The sequence below is a fragment of the Nilaparvata lugens genome, chromosome 8 (assembly GCF_014356525.2).
Source record: "Nilaparvata lugens isolate BPH chromosome 8, ASM1435652v1, whole genome shotgun sequence".
Classification (NCBI taxonomy): Eukaryota; Metazoa; Arthropoda; class Insecta; order Hemiptera; family Delphacidae; genus Nilaparvata; species Nilaparvata lugens.
Window position 1 is genome coordinate 3,453,713 of NC_052511.1, and position 14,167 is coordinate 3,467,879.

The 14,167-nt window shown below is 32.0% G+C and overlaps 1 protein-coding gene across 1 annotated transcript in view; it reads right to left on the reverse strand.

Moving 5' to 3' along the window:
* Positions 1-2,239: 2,239 nt before the first annotated feature.
* The window catches only part of LOC111051954 (cytoplasmic polyadenylation element-binding protein 3), a gene marked incomplete in the record, with an annotated part of 134,648 nt that continues 122,720 nt past the window's right edge, over positions 2,240-14,167 (reverse strand). The window contains 4 exon segments of the mRNA XM_039433752.1: positions 2,240-4,294; positions 7,354-7,595; positions 10,922-10,996; positions 12,703-12,830. Coding sequence (XP_039289686.1) covers positions 4,279-4,294; positions 7,354-7,595; positions 10,922-10,996; positions 12,703-12,830 — 461 coding nt within the window.

Consider the following 14,167-nt stretch of genomic DNA (forward strand, 5'->3'; position numbering starts at 1 on the left):
CATCATGTGTATGATAAGTTATGTTCAATCTAATAGAATCTAAAAGGACGAAAAAATAAACATTTTGTTGATAACTTTGGTTTAAACACAGCTTTAAGCTGGGTTTACACCAAAGTTATTAACAAAATGTTAATAACTTAATCCTTATAGATTCTATAAGATTAAACGGAACTTGACAAACACATATGTTCATCATATGTATGATAAGTTATGTTCAATCTAATAGAATCTATAAGGTTCTAGCTATTAACATTCTGTTATTAACTTTGGTGTAAACGCAGCTTTAATGTACTTGACACAAAGTAGGTCCGATTGGAAAATGCCTGTACCTGTTTTTAAAATTACAGAAGTGGCATAGACAAGCTATAATTTGAATAAAATAAGTTCAGGCTAATAATAAAACAATGGAATATTGTCTGAAAATATCAGGATTTTTTTTTAAGTTACAACCATGTTTCAACACCTATGGTGTTATTTTAATTTTTAATAAATTCTATATATTTTTGGACAATAAATCTAGGTGTTTTATTATGGCCTCATTCAACTGGAGAATTTTAAAATGCATCATTTATAATTACCACAAACAATAAAATTGTGTAGTTTGGTTGAATGGTATAACCTGCAATACCTTCAGCTACAGTATTAACTTCTTATTTTTGAAACTCCAAAAGAATTTGGAAAATAGGACCACAAGTTAAAAATGCAATGGTACAGACTGAAGCTGGGTTTACACCAACGTTATAAACAAAATGTTAATAACTTAATCCTTATAGATTCCATTAGATTGAACATAACTTATCATACACATGATGAACATATGTGTTTGTCAAGCTCCGTTCAATCTAATAGAATCTATAAGGATTAAGTTATTAACATTGTGTTAATAACTTTGGTGTGAACGTAGCTTTACCTACCTTACTGCTTCATCTTTCAAATTATATCATCATCCATCTCTTCACCCAGGCACAAGCCTGGAGCTCATGTGAGCATCACCCTCAGCAAACAAATATTTTTCTTAAATATATTATAAAAGCAGAGAATAGCTATACATAGAATAGATTGTTTATCCTATGGTAATAGCCAAAAGCCAACGGGCTTGCATCATATATGCCACTGTACCTCTTTTCACAGGCATTATTATTCATTTATTGATATTTTCACAATATTCTATTCACTTTAATTTATTCATTTATCAATTTATTCACGTTTTTTATGTTGCAATAAACGACAAAGCATTCAAATTCGGCCACAATCCTTAAATATTCCTTTCATATATGAATAGTTCCGCTCAACATTTTAAATAGGACCTGGATCATAAAAAAATTGAATCCTTGAAAATTCAAATTAAAATTGAAAGTTTTTCAACGGCTATCAACCTATGTCATGGGACCATATAAGGTGTTTGCCAGGCGATTACAGAATCGGCAGGGCAAGAAGCTCTCCGATTGTCTGACCTTGTTGCCTCATAAACGCCTAATAGGTATCGACTTATCTGAATGAAATGCCGGTACGAGTAATTATTACACACACATCGATCTTTGGACGTACAATTTTTTGCCATCCTTGAATTCTATTAGATTAAACATAACTTGCCAAAAAGATGATGTGCCTACGTGTTCGTCAAGTTCTGTTTTATCTGTTAGATTTCTTAAGGACGGCGAAAATTCCAGCCTCCAAAAGTCGATGTGGTTGTAACTCTTATGTCTAACTTTGATTCATGCGATTGGTGCATCTCAATACACTGTGGCCCGATTAATTTTAATCGTGATTAATTTCACGAGAACCAATCAGAGAAGGCTTTTTCGAAAAGAATGCTTCTCGTGAAATTAATCACGATTAAAAGTTGATCGACTTCTGTGCAACGGAACATGTGAGTCCAATGTGGTCTCACAGGTCAGTTAAGTGATATTCAAATCGAATTTAAAATTCAAGAAATTTCAAGAACATCTCATGCATCATGCAAATGCAGTTGAAATCATGCAAAAAGCGGCATTCCATGCAGGAATGTTGTTCTTTTCATTAATAAACATAATTTTTATCCATTTTTTATTATTCACTTCGGGAATTGCAGCTAATTTGAAAATACAGCTAAACAAATTCAGATAAAAATACGTACTCATTTTCAAATCTGTTCAACGCTACAATTTTTTCAAACTTTAAAACTCTTTAAAATTCTTGAATTTCTTAAAATGGTTCAACCATCACACTCAAACGTACAGAAAAAAATTGCCAAACATCATTGTGTTTAATCTGATTATATTTCAATAATAACTTATGTAGGTATTCTATATATTTTCTATTTTATAACATGGAAATTACAATGTAAACTCTATATAATTGAATTTGATAACATTGAGAATACATTAAATTTAACAAAAATAATCTGATAAATCATATTCATCTAAAAATAAGCTTTTACAAAATTCCAAACATTTTTTTATCAGTTTTACATATTAGATAAATTTCAAAATCCCAACATACTTATTGTCTGGAGACAATATCATACCAACTTCCACATTTGTCATTCAAATTTCTCTAGTCGATTATGAAATGGTTGAACAAGATAAATATTACTGTTGAAAACTTAAACCAAAAATAGCAATTTGTTAAGTTTACAAACCATTTAAAACATAAAATAAATTACCGCAATAAAGTTATTAAACGATAATTGCTATATTTTAAAAATGTACGGTTATATGATATATGGAAATATCATTCCTAAAACAAATTGTAGCATTTCAACAAAAAAATTAAACAAAAAAGTACAGTATTTTGATTATAAATTGAAAATTTTGTATAAATGCTCCTGCTACTCACATCAAACTCTCCCCAAATTTACAGAAATTTTGTCAATTACTTTTTCTGGTGGTTCACAATTTTCCAAACAACTCAAGAGAAATCACTTGAATTTTCAAAGACCACTTCAACATTTTGACAAAATTTCAATTTCCAACGTCATCTCTACCCACACTCGCTCTATGCAATAACATTGATGCATAAACAACCCTGATTAAAATATGATTATGTTCTTACAAAAATTAATATATTATTCATCTACTACTGGCGTAGTGAACTGAACATTATCTATCCTCAAAATCTTTAAAATTGCAAGAAAAACTCAATTACATCTGCTCATTAAAACAATTAAATTTCAGATTTGGAACGATTATAACATCGATAATGATTATTTATATCTTGGTTATACATTAAGAAAATACGAGAGTGTGCTACTCCATTTAGGCCATATTTATGTAATAAATTATATATCTATGTCAAACCATACAGGTTACAAATAATATTGTATTCATTCTGAACCATAGAGGCCGTATTAGGATATAATATGCTTATAAATTGACAACAATTAAGCGAAAAATACTTTTTTCTCTATCAATATTATTACAAGAAACATCCCCAGAGAACAATTCCTCCACCGTTATAATTTTAAAATTTTTTTTTTCATTTTTTTCAACTTTAGTGTTTAAAAAAACTCATTATTGTCAACTCTTCAGTCTATGACCAGAAATTATAAGAAACATCCAGGCTGGCTATTCGTATACAATGAGTGAATATTATGATAATTATTTATTCATCTTCTCAAATTGCTATTAATATGATTGATATTGTAACACAAATAATCTGCAATTATTTGCTACACACAAAAATACATTTCACAAATTCTGATATCTATTTAAATAGGTATTAATAATTATTATTTCTACCGCAGGTAGTAGCACTGATCTCTTCTCAACAATAATTATTAATTATTCTGTATCAATCAATGATGATGAATTACGATAGTTGTAACAATTATAATGGATAATTATTTCATAAAATATCAAAAACATAAATTAAACAATAAATTTGTCTATATCTAAGATATACGAATTTCACATTCATAAAAAAGTAAAAAAACGAAAAAAAGAAACTATAAAAGTGGAATTAATATTCAACTTAACAGACTAGACATCACCAGTCGATTTCATAGTTTCTACAGCAAAAACAATTAACTTAAAGCAGTTCAATGAAAATACAAATTGATTAAGTTAATAATAGTTCAGGCTTTAGGTAGACGAGAGGCACGGTTATTAATTATTATCAATAGTTTAAGATTAAGACTTAGAATGATAGCGTAAGTTCGTTTAGCATATATTAAAAGCAATAACTATGCTAAATCAGTCTTACAAGTTACAAAATTTCCCAAGTCGTTCTCATTCTTATTATAAAATCTGCCACCGCCTCCTGTGCTCCGTCTGCCACCGAATGAATCTGCTTAGTAGTTCATTCCATGTTGCCTCTGTAAACAAAAATAAATAAATAAAATAGAATAGGATAGGCGTACAATAGTCACACAGACAAAAATAAAATAAAGCGATTCACTGAAGTCAATATAGAGTCTGGACTCAAATCACGATGAGCTTCAACAAAACAAGAGTTCTATACATGAGTAGATATAGCCTATATGAATACATTTAAAATGAATCATAAAAAAGATGAGCTATCCATACTCGAATCATACCATTCTTGGAGTGAATAGAGTGGTTTGGCTTTCAGGCAACATTATAGTTTTAAATTTTCTAAAACTAGGTAAAATTTCTAGCATCTAATGGTACCTAACTTATTAAATAATTTCATTACTCATATAATCCTATTCTATACTATTAAACGAGCAATTTCTGTTTATATGTTTGTACGGTATTTCACCGGATCTCGAAAACGGCTCTAACGATTCTCACGAAATTCAGAACATAGTAGGTTTATAATATAACAATTCGATTGCACTAGGTCTCATCCCTGTGAAAACTCGCTGGGAGACATTGAAAGGATAATTATTATTCATCCTTGGAAAAACAGCTGATAATAGTAGTTATTTCGTCGTCTGTTGATGATGGAAGTGAGTGAGCGAGTTCATGTGTGTGGGACTGTGTCAAAATTTTGTGGGGCTGTGACTCAGCTGTTGAAATTTTGTATCATTCAATCAGGTACCACTTATGGCCGGTTGCAAAAAAGCCGGGTTATTTTCAATCCTGATTAATTCCAGTAGTTCCATCTTTTTGGAATGGTCTTCTCTGATTTGGTTCACGTGAAATTAATCTGGATTAAAATTTGACCAGCTTTTGTGTAACCGGGCCTTTGTGAGGGAAATTTTTGTATTCCTCTGGGAATTAATCTCAATTAACTGTGATTAGGTAGAACATTTCTGTATGAAATATGAATGTTATTATAATTTCTCCTTTCGTAATAAATTTTTTATGCTTTTGTACTCGAGAGCGAAGCTCGGTCCCCGATATCCAAAGTTCATTAGAGTCTTAGTCAATCAAGCTTGTTTTACCTGCAAACTGATACATATATAGTGATGTGACTATGAATATCACTTCTTTGCATTAATTTATCTACATTACCTTTAGCAATTATCAATTTATTCACTCATTTTTTGTCATTAAATTTATGATTAAATAAATTAATTTAAAAATCAAAACACACAGAATTCTATAAAAATATAACATGAATAAGATGTCACATCGCAAAATGAACTATATAGTGGGAGCCACGTTATAATAGCAGTGGAGAAAGATAAAAGACCAGCGTTGCCGATTCTCTGCCTTGACACTGCCTCCTTTTACCGGTATATCTGATGTCATATCAACTGTTGACTCTTGTGAGAATAACCAATTCTATTTGTCAAGAGAAATATATTTTTCAATAATTTAATAAGAGATTTTCGTGATTGAGATGAAATATTTTAATTAGGCTAATTATATTTTTCTACAGTGTTATGTCATAAACAGTTCTGGCAGCGTTGCAGTAGAGCTAGAAAAGGATAGAGCTATCTGCTTTGTGGAATGATAGACAAGGATAGCAACACCGATGTAAAGCAAATGAATGACGCCATTATAACAGAGAGGAAGAGCAGGAGGCTAATAATATTATGAATGGTGATGAAGCATCATTCGAATTATTATAGAATGCTTAATATCTGATGAGAAATCACACATAGTGGGCCATATGAATAAAGTTGAGCATTTGCTTATACTTCTAAAATATCGAGCATTTGCTTCATTTTCTATGAATAAACGTGAGCAAAACCTTTTGCTCATGCTCATCAAAAAAATAGTTTGAGCATTTGCTCAAAAGTAAAAGCTTTTGCTCAAAATTGTATGTATAAACTAGAGAATTTGCTCAACTTTTGAAGCAAATGCTTCAAAAAAGGTGAGTCTAGTCTAGAGCAGCTTATCACCATTTGCTCATAGTAAAATGGCTCAACTAATTCGTATGAGGAAGAGGAAACTATACCAGATACGATCACAACCAATAGTTGAGAACTATAAAACTCTTTTAGATTCAACCATGATATATATCACCATTATTACTACAAAAGAATAAATACAAAAGATAGCTTACCTGTTATAAAGATAGCCATCACAAAATAGGAGATAGGCATTTAAGAAGATGAGAGTGTGGAAGATTATAAGAAGGCTATTGATATTATAAGAGTATGCTGAAGATTGTTATAGAGATGACATTTTTTCACGCTATTATTTCAAAATTCTAAACTCAACTAACCTAAAACTCTATTCATAAATAGAAAACAGAGCAGACGACGCAAACACAAGCGGTGCACCTTGCATATTTAGCGCTTCCGTGAGCTATAAAAACAAACTAAGGCTACAAAAGCGAATCAGCTGATGAAAAATCTCTAAAATACGTGAGCATTTTGCTCCAGAGTTCAGGAGCATAAGGTAAGAGTATAAGGTAAAGCTTATTCATATAAAAATGAGCAAATGCTTTTGCTTCTACCTTTTGCTCATGAGCAAAACCTTATGCTCCATGCTCTTGCTCATGAGCATTTGCTCTGGTTTTATTCATATGGGCCATTATGTATGATTTATTTTCTTTATTTATCTACAAAGGCAACTCTTCACAAGTATTTCAAACCCAGGTGATGAGGGAATGAACAATAATACAGTACAGATAAAAAATGGAATTAACTGGTTCGAAATCCACCTAAAACGATAGGTTATTCATTTATCTCTCATTATGATCCGCCTCATTAGTCATTACCCACACACAAGCCTACAGCTCATGTGGACATCATCCTCAGCAAAAAAACGTATAAAAATACAAAGACCCGGTTGCACAAAAGCCGGTTAGATTTTAACTGTAATTAAATTTACGAGAACCAATCAGAGAGTGTCTTTTTGTAAAAGACGCAGCTTTTCTGATCTTGATTCTCGTGGAATTAGTCACAATTAAAATTCAACCGGCTTTTGTGCAACCGGCACAAATACTTTCTTATATAAACTGAAATACTTTTTCAATAAAAACAAATAGAATTTAAAACATCCAAAAACCAACCTGATACCATCAGCGCCACGCCCCAGAGAGGGCGACGGATACTTCCAGTAATTGTTGTTGACGTTGACGTTTCCACCAGACGACAGTGACGCATTCAGACTGCCCGACTGTGATGTCACACGAGGGCGCACCGGAGTGTTGGTCTTCGAGTTGCGCATCAGAGGCTGGTGCTGGGTGCAGCCGTTATTCTTGTGCCAAAGTTGCCAGCAGTTGTGACAGAAGTAGCGGAAGCAGACGATCGCCTGTACAACACGACAAGCACATCATTAATATGCATGATAAATAGTGAAACAAACATTATATATTGACACACACCTGTACAAAACGACAAGCACATCATCAATATGCATTATAGATAGTGAAACAAACATTATAATTGTCACAAACCTGTACAAAACGATAAGAGCATCATAATATGATATAAATAAACATGATAAATTGTGGAACAAACATTATGTATTGTCACAAACCTGTACAAAATGACAAGCACATCATTTATTGCCACAAGAATAAAACAGAATAGAAATGTATTAGTAATTAATACTTAAAAAGCGTACAAAACGACAAGCACATCATTATTGCCACAACAATAGAACAGAATTTAATTTTATTAGTAGTCATTTTATGTTTACAAAAACTACATCGAATTAATGAGATTAACACTGAGATTCATGTGTTCAGAATAGATAAATACAGATATGAAATTTACAGATGGAATTAAATAGAGAATGCATTTATTCAAATGCTAATTAATATATAATTATTATTTAACGGAAATCCTAAATAAATGCTGTAAATCACCCCGAAGACTTCTAATTTTTGGATAGTAGTTCTCATCGAATTTCCATCTAGCTTTTAACCCTGTTGTCAATGTCTGCAGTAGCAGAAGTCTTCGGGGTGATTTACAACATTTATTTAGGATTTTCGTTAAATAATAATTATATATGAAATTATTGACAAGTCATTCAAAACATATATAGTTCACAAGTTATTCGATTGTATTATATTGTTCATAATATTCGATACCAACGATATTATTCCAAGAGAAATGGTACCCAGTCTACAATCTTACAATTCCTTGAGAATTATGACAAATCTACAATAAAATCTGATAAAGGAGAACTGAACATTGAAACAGTTGAAGATTATCTGTCAATGAAGAAGATGAAGATCGACTCATCTGCTTTGATCTTTTACACAGCAAACACATTATTTCCACAACAATCGTACAATCTCTATATATAAAAATCTGGTGTGGTACACTCACACAACTTTCCTTGCTCATTGAACTATTTAAAATTTTACATCTATTTTCGCTTAAAAACCTTTCCCCTTATTTTGATCAAATATTTCTCTTGTAAAAAAAACATCCACGGAACAAAGTGCCCTTTTTATAACGCCTACCTTAAAATTTCCAATATAGTTCGCTAAATAAACCTAAGCCTCAATATCAAACGAGAATAATTTAGGAGAAAAACATAATGACGATTGACGGCAACATATTCGCAACTACGATCAGACTACTGTATATTATGTGTATATACAATTGTTTTCAGAGTACTTTTTCCTTTATTTAAATATTGTGAAATTCGATGTTTTTTTTTGAAATTCGTCAAAACAGCTGTTCTACAGATGAAATATCTTGACTATGACTGTGTTCTTTTTATAAACTGCTCTACCTACCCACGGTATATGGAAGAAGAAAAAGTAAAAACCGTGTTCCTACCTACCTCATGCACGAGAAGGAGGTTACAAAGTCCATTTCTCAAGGATTGGGTGGACCCCCCATTAGTACCCCAGGAAAAAGACTCATGTCAGTTGATAGAGCTAATAAATAACTATACAGGGTATGGATTTGAAAAAAATCGTTAGAGCCGTTTTTGAGAAAATCGTGAAAAACATGGTTTTTTAGTAACTGTCATTTTTCTCAAGAATATTACGGAGCTCCTGCAATTTTCACAGAAATGAGACTCATGTCAGTTGATAGGGCTTATAAATAGCTATCCATGGTATAAATTTGAAGAAAATCGTTAGAGCCGTTTTCGAGAAAACCGTGAAAAACATGGCTTTTTAGTCATTATCCGCCATTTTTCTCAAGAATATTACGGAGCTCCTGAAATTTTCCCAGAAATGAGACTCATGCCAGTTGATAGGGCTTATGAATAGCTATCTATGGTATAAATTTGAAGAAAATCGTTGGAGCCGTTTTCGAGAAAACCGTGAAAAACATGGTTTTTTAGTCATTATCCACCATTTTTCTCAATAATATTACGGAGCTCCTGAAATTTTCCCAGAAATGAGACTCATTTCAGTTGATAGGGCTTATAAATAGCTATCCATGGTATAAATTTGAAGAAAATCGTTAGAGCCATTTTCGAGAAAAACGTGAAAAACATGGTTTTTTAGTAATTATCCGCCATTTTTTCCGCCATCTTGAATTGAATTGTATTGAATTTCTTATTGTCGGGTCCTCATGGTATAAGGACCTTAAGTTTAAAATTTCAAGTCAATCGGTTAATTAGGAATGGAGTTATCGTGTACACATACACACACACACATACACACACACACACACACATACACACACACACATACACACACACACATACACACACACACATACACACACACACATATATACACACACACACACACATACACACACACAGACCAATACCCAAAAATCATGTTTTTGGACTCAGGGGACCTTGAAACGTATAGAAAACTTGAAATTGGGGTACCTTAATTTTTTTTGGAAAGCAATACTTTCCTTACCTATAGGGCAAGGAAAGTAAAAATGAATGAGTTTGTTTGCTCCCTATAGACTCGGAAACTACTTGACAGAGCGGCATGAAACTTTGGGGATATGTTGTGTGAATATATGGGGATAGTTTCTGACCAGAAATTTTGATAGGGGGGCTAATAATAATGATTATATATTAATCCATTTTACAGACCTATGTTTTCGAAATTGTCGGCCGAGCGGCTAGCGGAGAACGAGAAGATCATCATGATTTAAGATCATGTTGTGATAATATGATTTAGCACCTAAACTTACCAGCTGTAATAAGCACATCACTCTGTGATAGAATTGTTCACTGGTATTAAAACGGTAGTTTTAAGCACATAGGAAGTCTGTATTGAGATGTAAATAAAAATATTTATTGTAAATAAATAAATTTCATGATGCACCAAATAAAGTCAAGCGTGACATGAGATACATTGACTTTTTGGCGGTACGAATTTCGCTGGGTAAGCACGTTCCTTATAAAATAAACCAAATTAAAATAAAATCGTATGCAATAAAACTGAACATAGAAACAGATGACGATATTTTGTTATGCTCCTACAAAATTTGTAGAATTTCTTGTTATTTAATAACAATGAGAAAACAAAAATGAAATTCATTGCAAAAATATCTTTAGTGCTTGTCATGCAACCTGAAGAGCAGAATTTTTATTAAACAGTTTTTATTATTCATCTGGATTTCAATAGCGTTAAGAGCTACAATCTAGTGACAAAAACTAGCCATTAAAATACCAAAAAGAGTAATATGGTTTTCTACTACCTTGCAGAAATAGGGCCCCTGCAGGGTATGGCAAAGGCTGCACTCAGAATCTTCCAGGTAGGGGTCAACTTGGACCTAAGAAAACAAAAAATCAAAAATAATAGTTATGGTTTGTTATATAACTATAATAATTATAGTAATAGACTAAATGTAGTAATAAAAATCACGCAAATTGATAATAAATTACTGTCACCAATGAATTGATAAACTATACGTTATAATGGCAGTTATAATGTCCACGTTATAATGGCAGTAAGTTATTATATCAACAAGTATGACAGTATAACAAGTGTGGCTGTAATATAACAATCGTAATACCCATTGACGGCTCAAATTAAATATTCAGGCGAGATGGAACTTCTGTCAGCGACTCCCCACCAATAAAAACCATAAGAATATTATTATTATAATTCAGATGCTTCAAAACCGAACATAGAAGAAATATTTCACATTATTGTCACTTAACTTTTTATTATTAACTTTTCTAAGCTCATCAGCGCCACCACTGAGTCAAACCACTCCCTAATAACTACCAATTTCGTCTATGTTTTGAAGCATCTAAATATTTGAAAATCCACTTTTTGAAAATAATTGAAGACTGAAAATTTTGTGAAGTGAACAACTACAAGACATAACCTATTTTGGACTATGTGTAACAATATCTGAATTTGGGAGGGGAATAGCACAATGTTACCTTATTTTCTCTCACTATCATTTTTGTAAAAATAATTGAGGACTCAAAATTTTGTGAAGTTCAAGAACTTCAACACAACCTATTTCTGACTGTGTCATCTAAATTTGGGAGGAGAATAACACAATGTTACCGTACCTTATCTTTTCTATCCCTATCATTTTTGTTAAAATAATAATTGAGGACTCAGAATTTTGTGAAGTGCACAACTACAAGACTAAACCTATTTCGGACTATGTGTGACCTTTTCTAAATTTGGGAGAGGAATAGCACAAGGTTACCTTATTTTTCTCTCCCTATCATTTTTGTGAAAATAATTGATGACTGAAAATTTTGTGAAGTAAAGAGCTACAAGACTTAACCTATTCAGACTAATTATGACCTTATCTAAATTTGGGAGAGGAATAGCACAAGGTTACCTTATTTTTTCTCTCCCTATCAAATGAAATCAAATGTTTCATTATTTTGATTGACATCATCGCACAATAGACGACAATAATTCTTTCTTACTGTCTTTATTGATTGATACAATAAGTACTACCGTACATCATCAAATTGATAGGGAGAGAAAAATAAGGTAGCCTTGTGCTATTCCTCTCCCAAATTTAGATTATGGTTGCACTTAGTCCGAAATAGGACTAAGTCTTGTAGTTGTTCACTTCACAAAATTTTCAGTTCTTAATTGAAAACATTTTGATGATGCACTTTTTGTCTGAATGAATGAATAAAGAATAAATAACTAATTAAAAATATTGAATAAAAACACAAATCTGTTGTCAAGTTCTACACTGTTTTATTTAGTACACGACCAAGGTTTCGTGACCACACCGGTCACATTTTCAAGTTGACAGTCAACTAAGTTGACAGTCAACTTGAAACTGAGTTGACAGTCAACTTGAAACTGAGTTGACAGTCAACTTGAAAATGTGACCGGTGTGGTCACGAAACCTTGGTCATGTAACTTACTAAATAAAACAACAGTGTAGAATTTGACAACATATGTGTTTTTATTCAATTATGGAACGGTACTACAGTATTGACAATGACTCAGTCGAATAATTAAAAATTAGTTGAATATTTTCAAACTCACCGTCTTGGCGAATTTTGGAGTCTTTATCTCAACAAATTCGGCATTGACAGCGCGCATGTAACTGCTTCGGTTGTTGAACATGACACGGGCTGAGCCGATCGGATACTTGTATTTGTCAGTATCAATTCCTGAAATCAAACATAAATCAGTTAACAATCATATTCATTTTGAAATACATATGAGAGCACATTTGTGAGGCCAGCTATGCTGTATGGAACAGAAACATGGCCCATTTCAAAGAAACAGGAACGAAATATGGAAGTGACTGAGATGAGAATGTCAAGATGGATGTGTGGGGTTACAAGAAGAGATAAAATAAGAAATGAATTGATCAGAGGCACTGTAAAAGTTGGACCACTGGGAAAGAAAATGCAGGAGACAAGGATGAGGTGGTTTGGGCATGTACAGCGACGGGAGGAGGATTATGTTGGACAGGATTTGGTTTTGGATGGTGTGAGAGGACGAGGTAGACCTAGGATGAGGTGGGGAGATAGAATAGTGGCTGACTTGTGAGAGAGGAAGCATTGCATAGGGCTTTGTGGAGAGGCATACCAAGAGGAAGGAATGCCGACCCCATTTAAATGGGATAAGGCACAGCCAAAGAAGAAGAAGAAAGCCATAATTTTGATAATTATTATTTTCATTTCATTTATTGTATAAAGCACTATAATCATAATATATTTATTATAGAATATATAATTTATTATGACATTGGGTGGAAACTAGGCTGAGCCTGTACTATTTCTCTCCAAAAATTTAGATATAATCATAATGTTGTCTTAAAGTTAAGGTTTTGTAATCACACATTGCTTCTTTACTTGATTTTTGGTCCAGAAATAAAATTATTTGAAAATTTTGAAGGTTGACGTAATACTCTAAATAAATCACAGAATGTATCACAATAAATTAAAAACTTGAGAAATATTGCATTTAAAAAAATGAATACAAAATCACAAACCTACTCACTATTAAACGAAAATCTCAATTATATGCTGTAAATAGTTAATATTATTCATTAATTAGCATTTGAACAAATGCAAAATCCAATTTATTTCCATAATTTGGATTTTCGTTAAGTAATAATTATAGAAGTAATTTCTCACTTGATACATGAACAAATAAAACAAATTTAGATGCGCTATAACAAGTATTGAAATAAATGGAAGTCTCTTTGAGAAGAAAAATACCAAATAAAATCACATTTTCAGAAAACAGATGAAACATTGAAAAGGAATAAATATAGCAAATATAAGAATAAATAAAAGCCTCTCTGAGAAGAAAAATACGAAATAAAAACACATTTTTGGATAACAGCTGAAACATTAAAGAGGAATAAAATTCCCAATAAAGTGGAATCCCTTATCAAAAATAATTTTTACACTGACAGAGTTCATCTCTTGTCCTATTTTTATGACTTGATCTGTTAAATTCATTGTAAAAAATCAATAAGAGTTATTGTACTGTA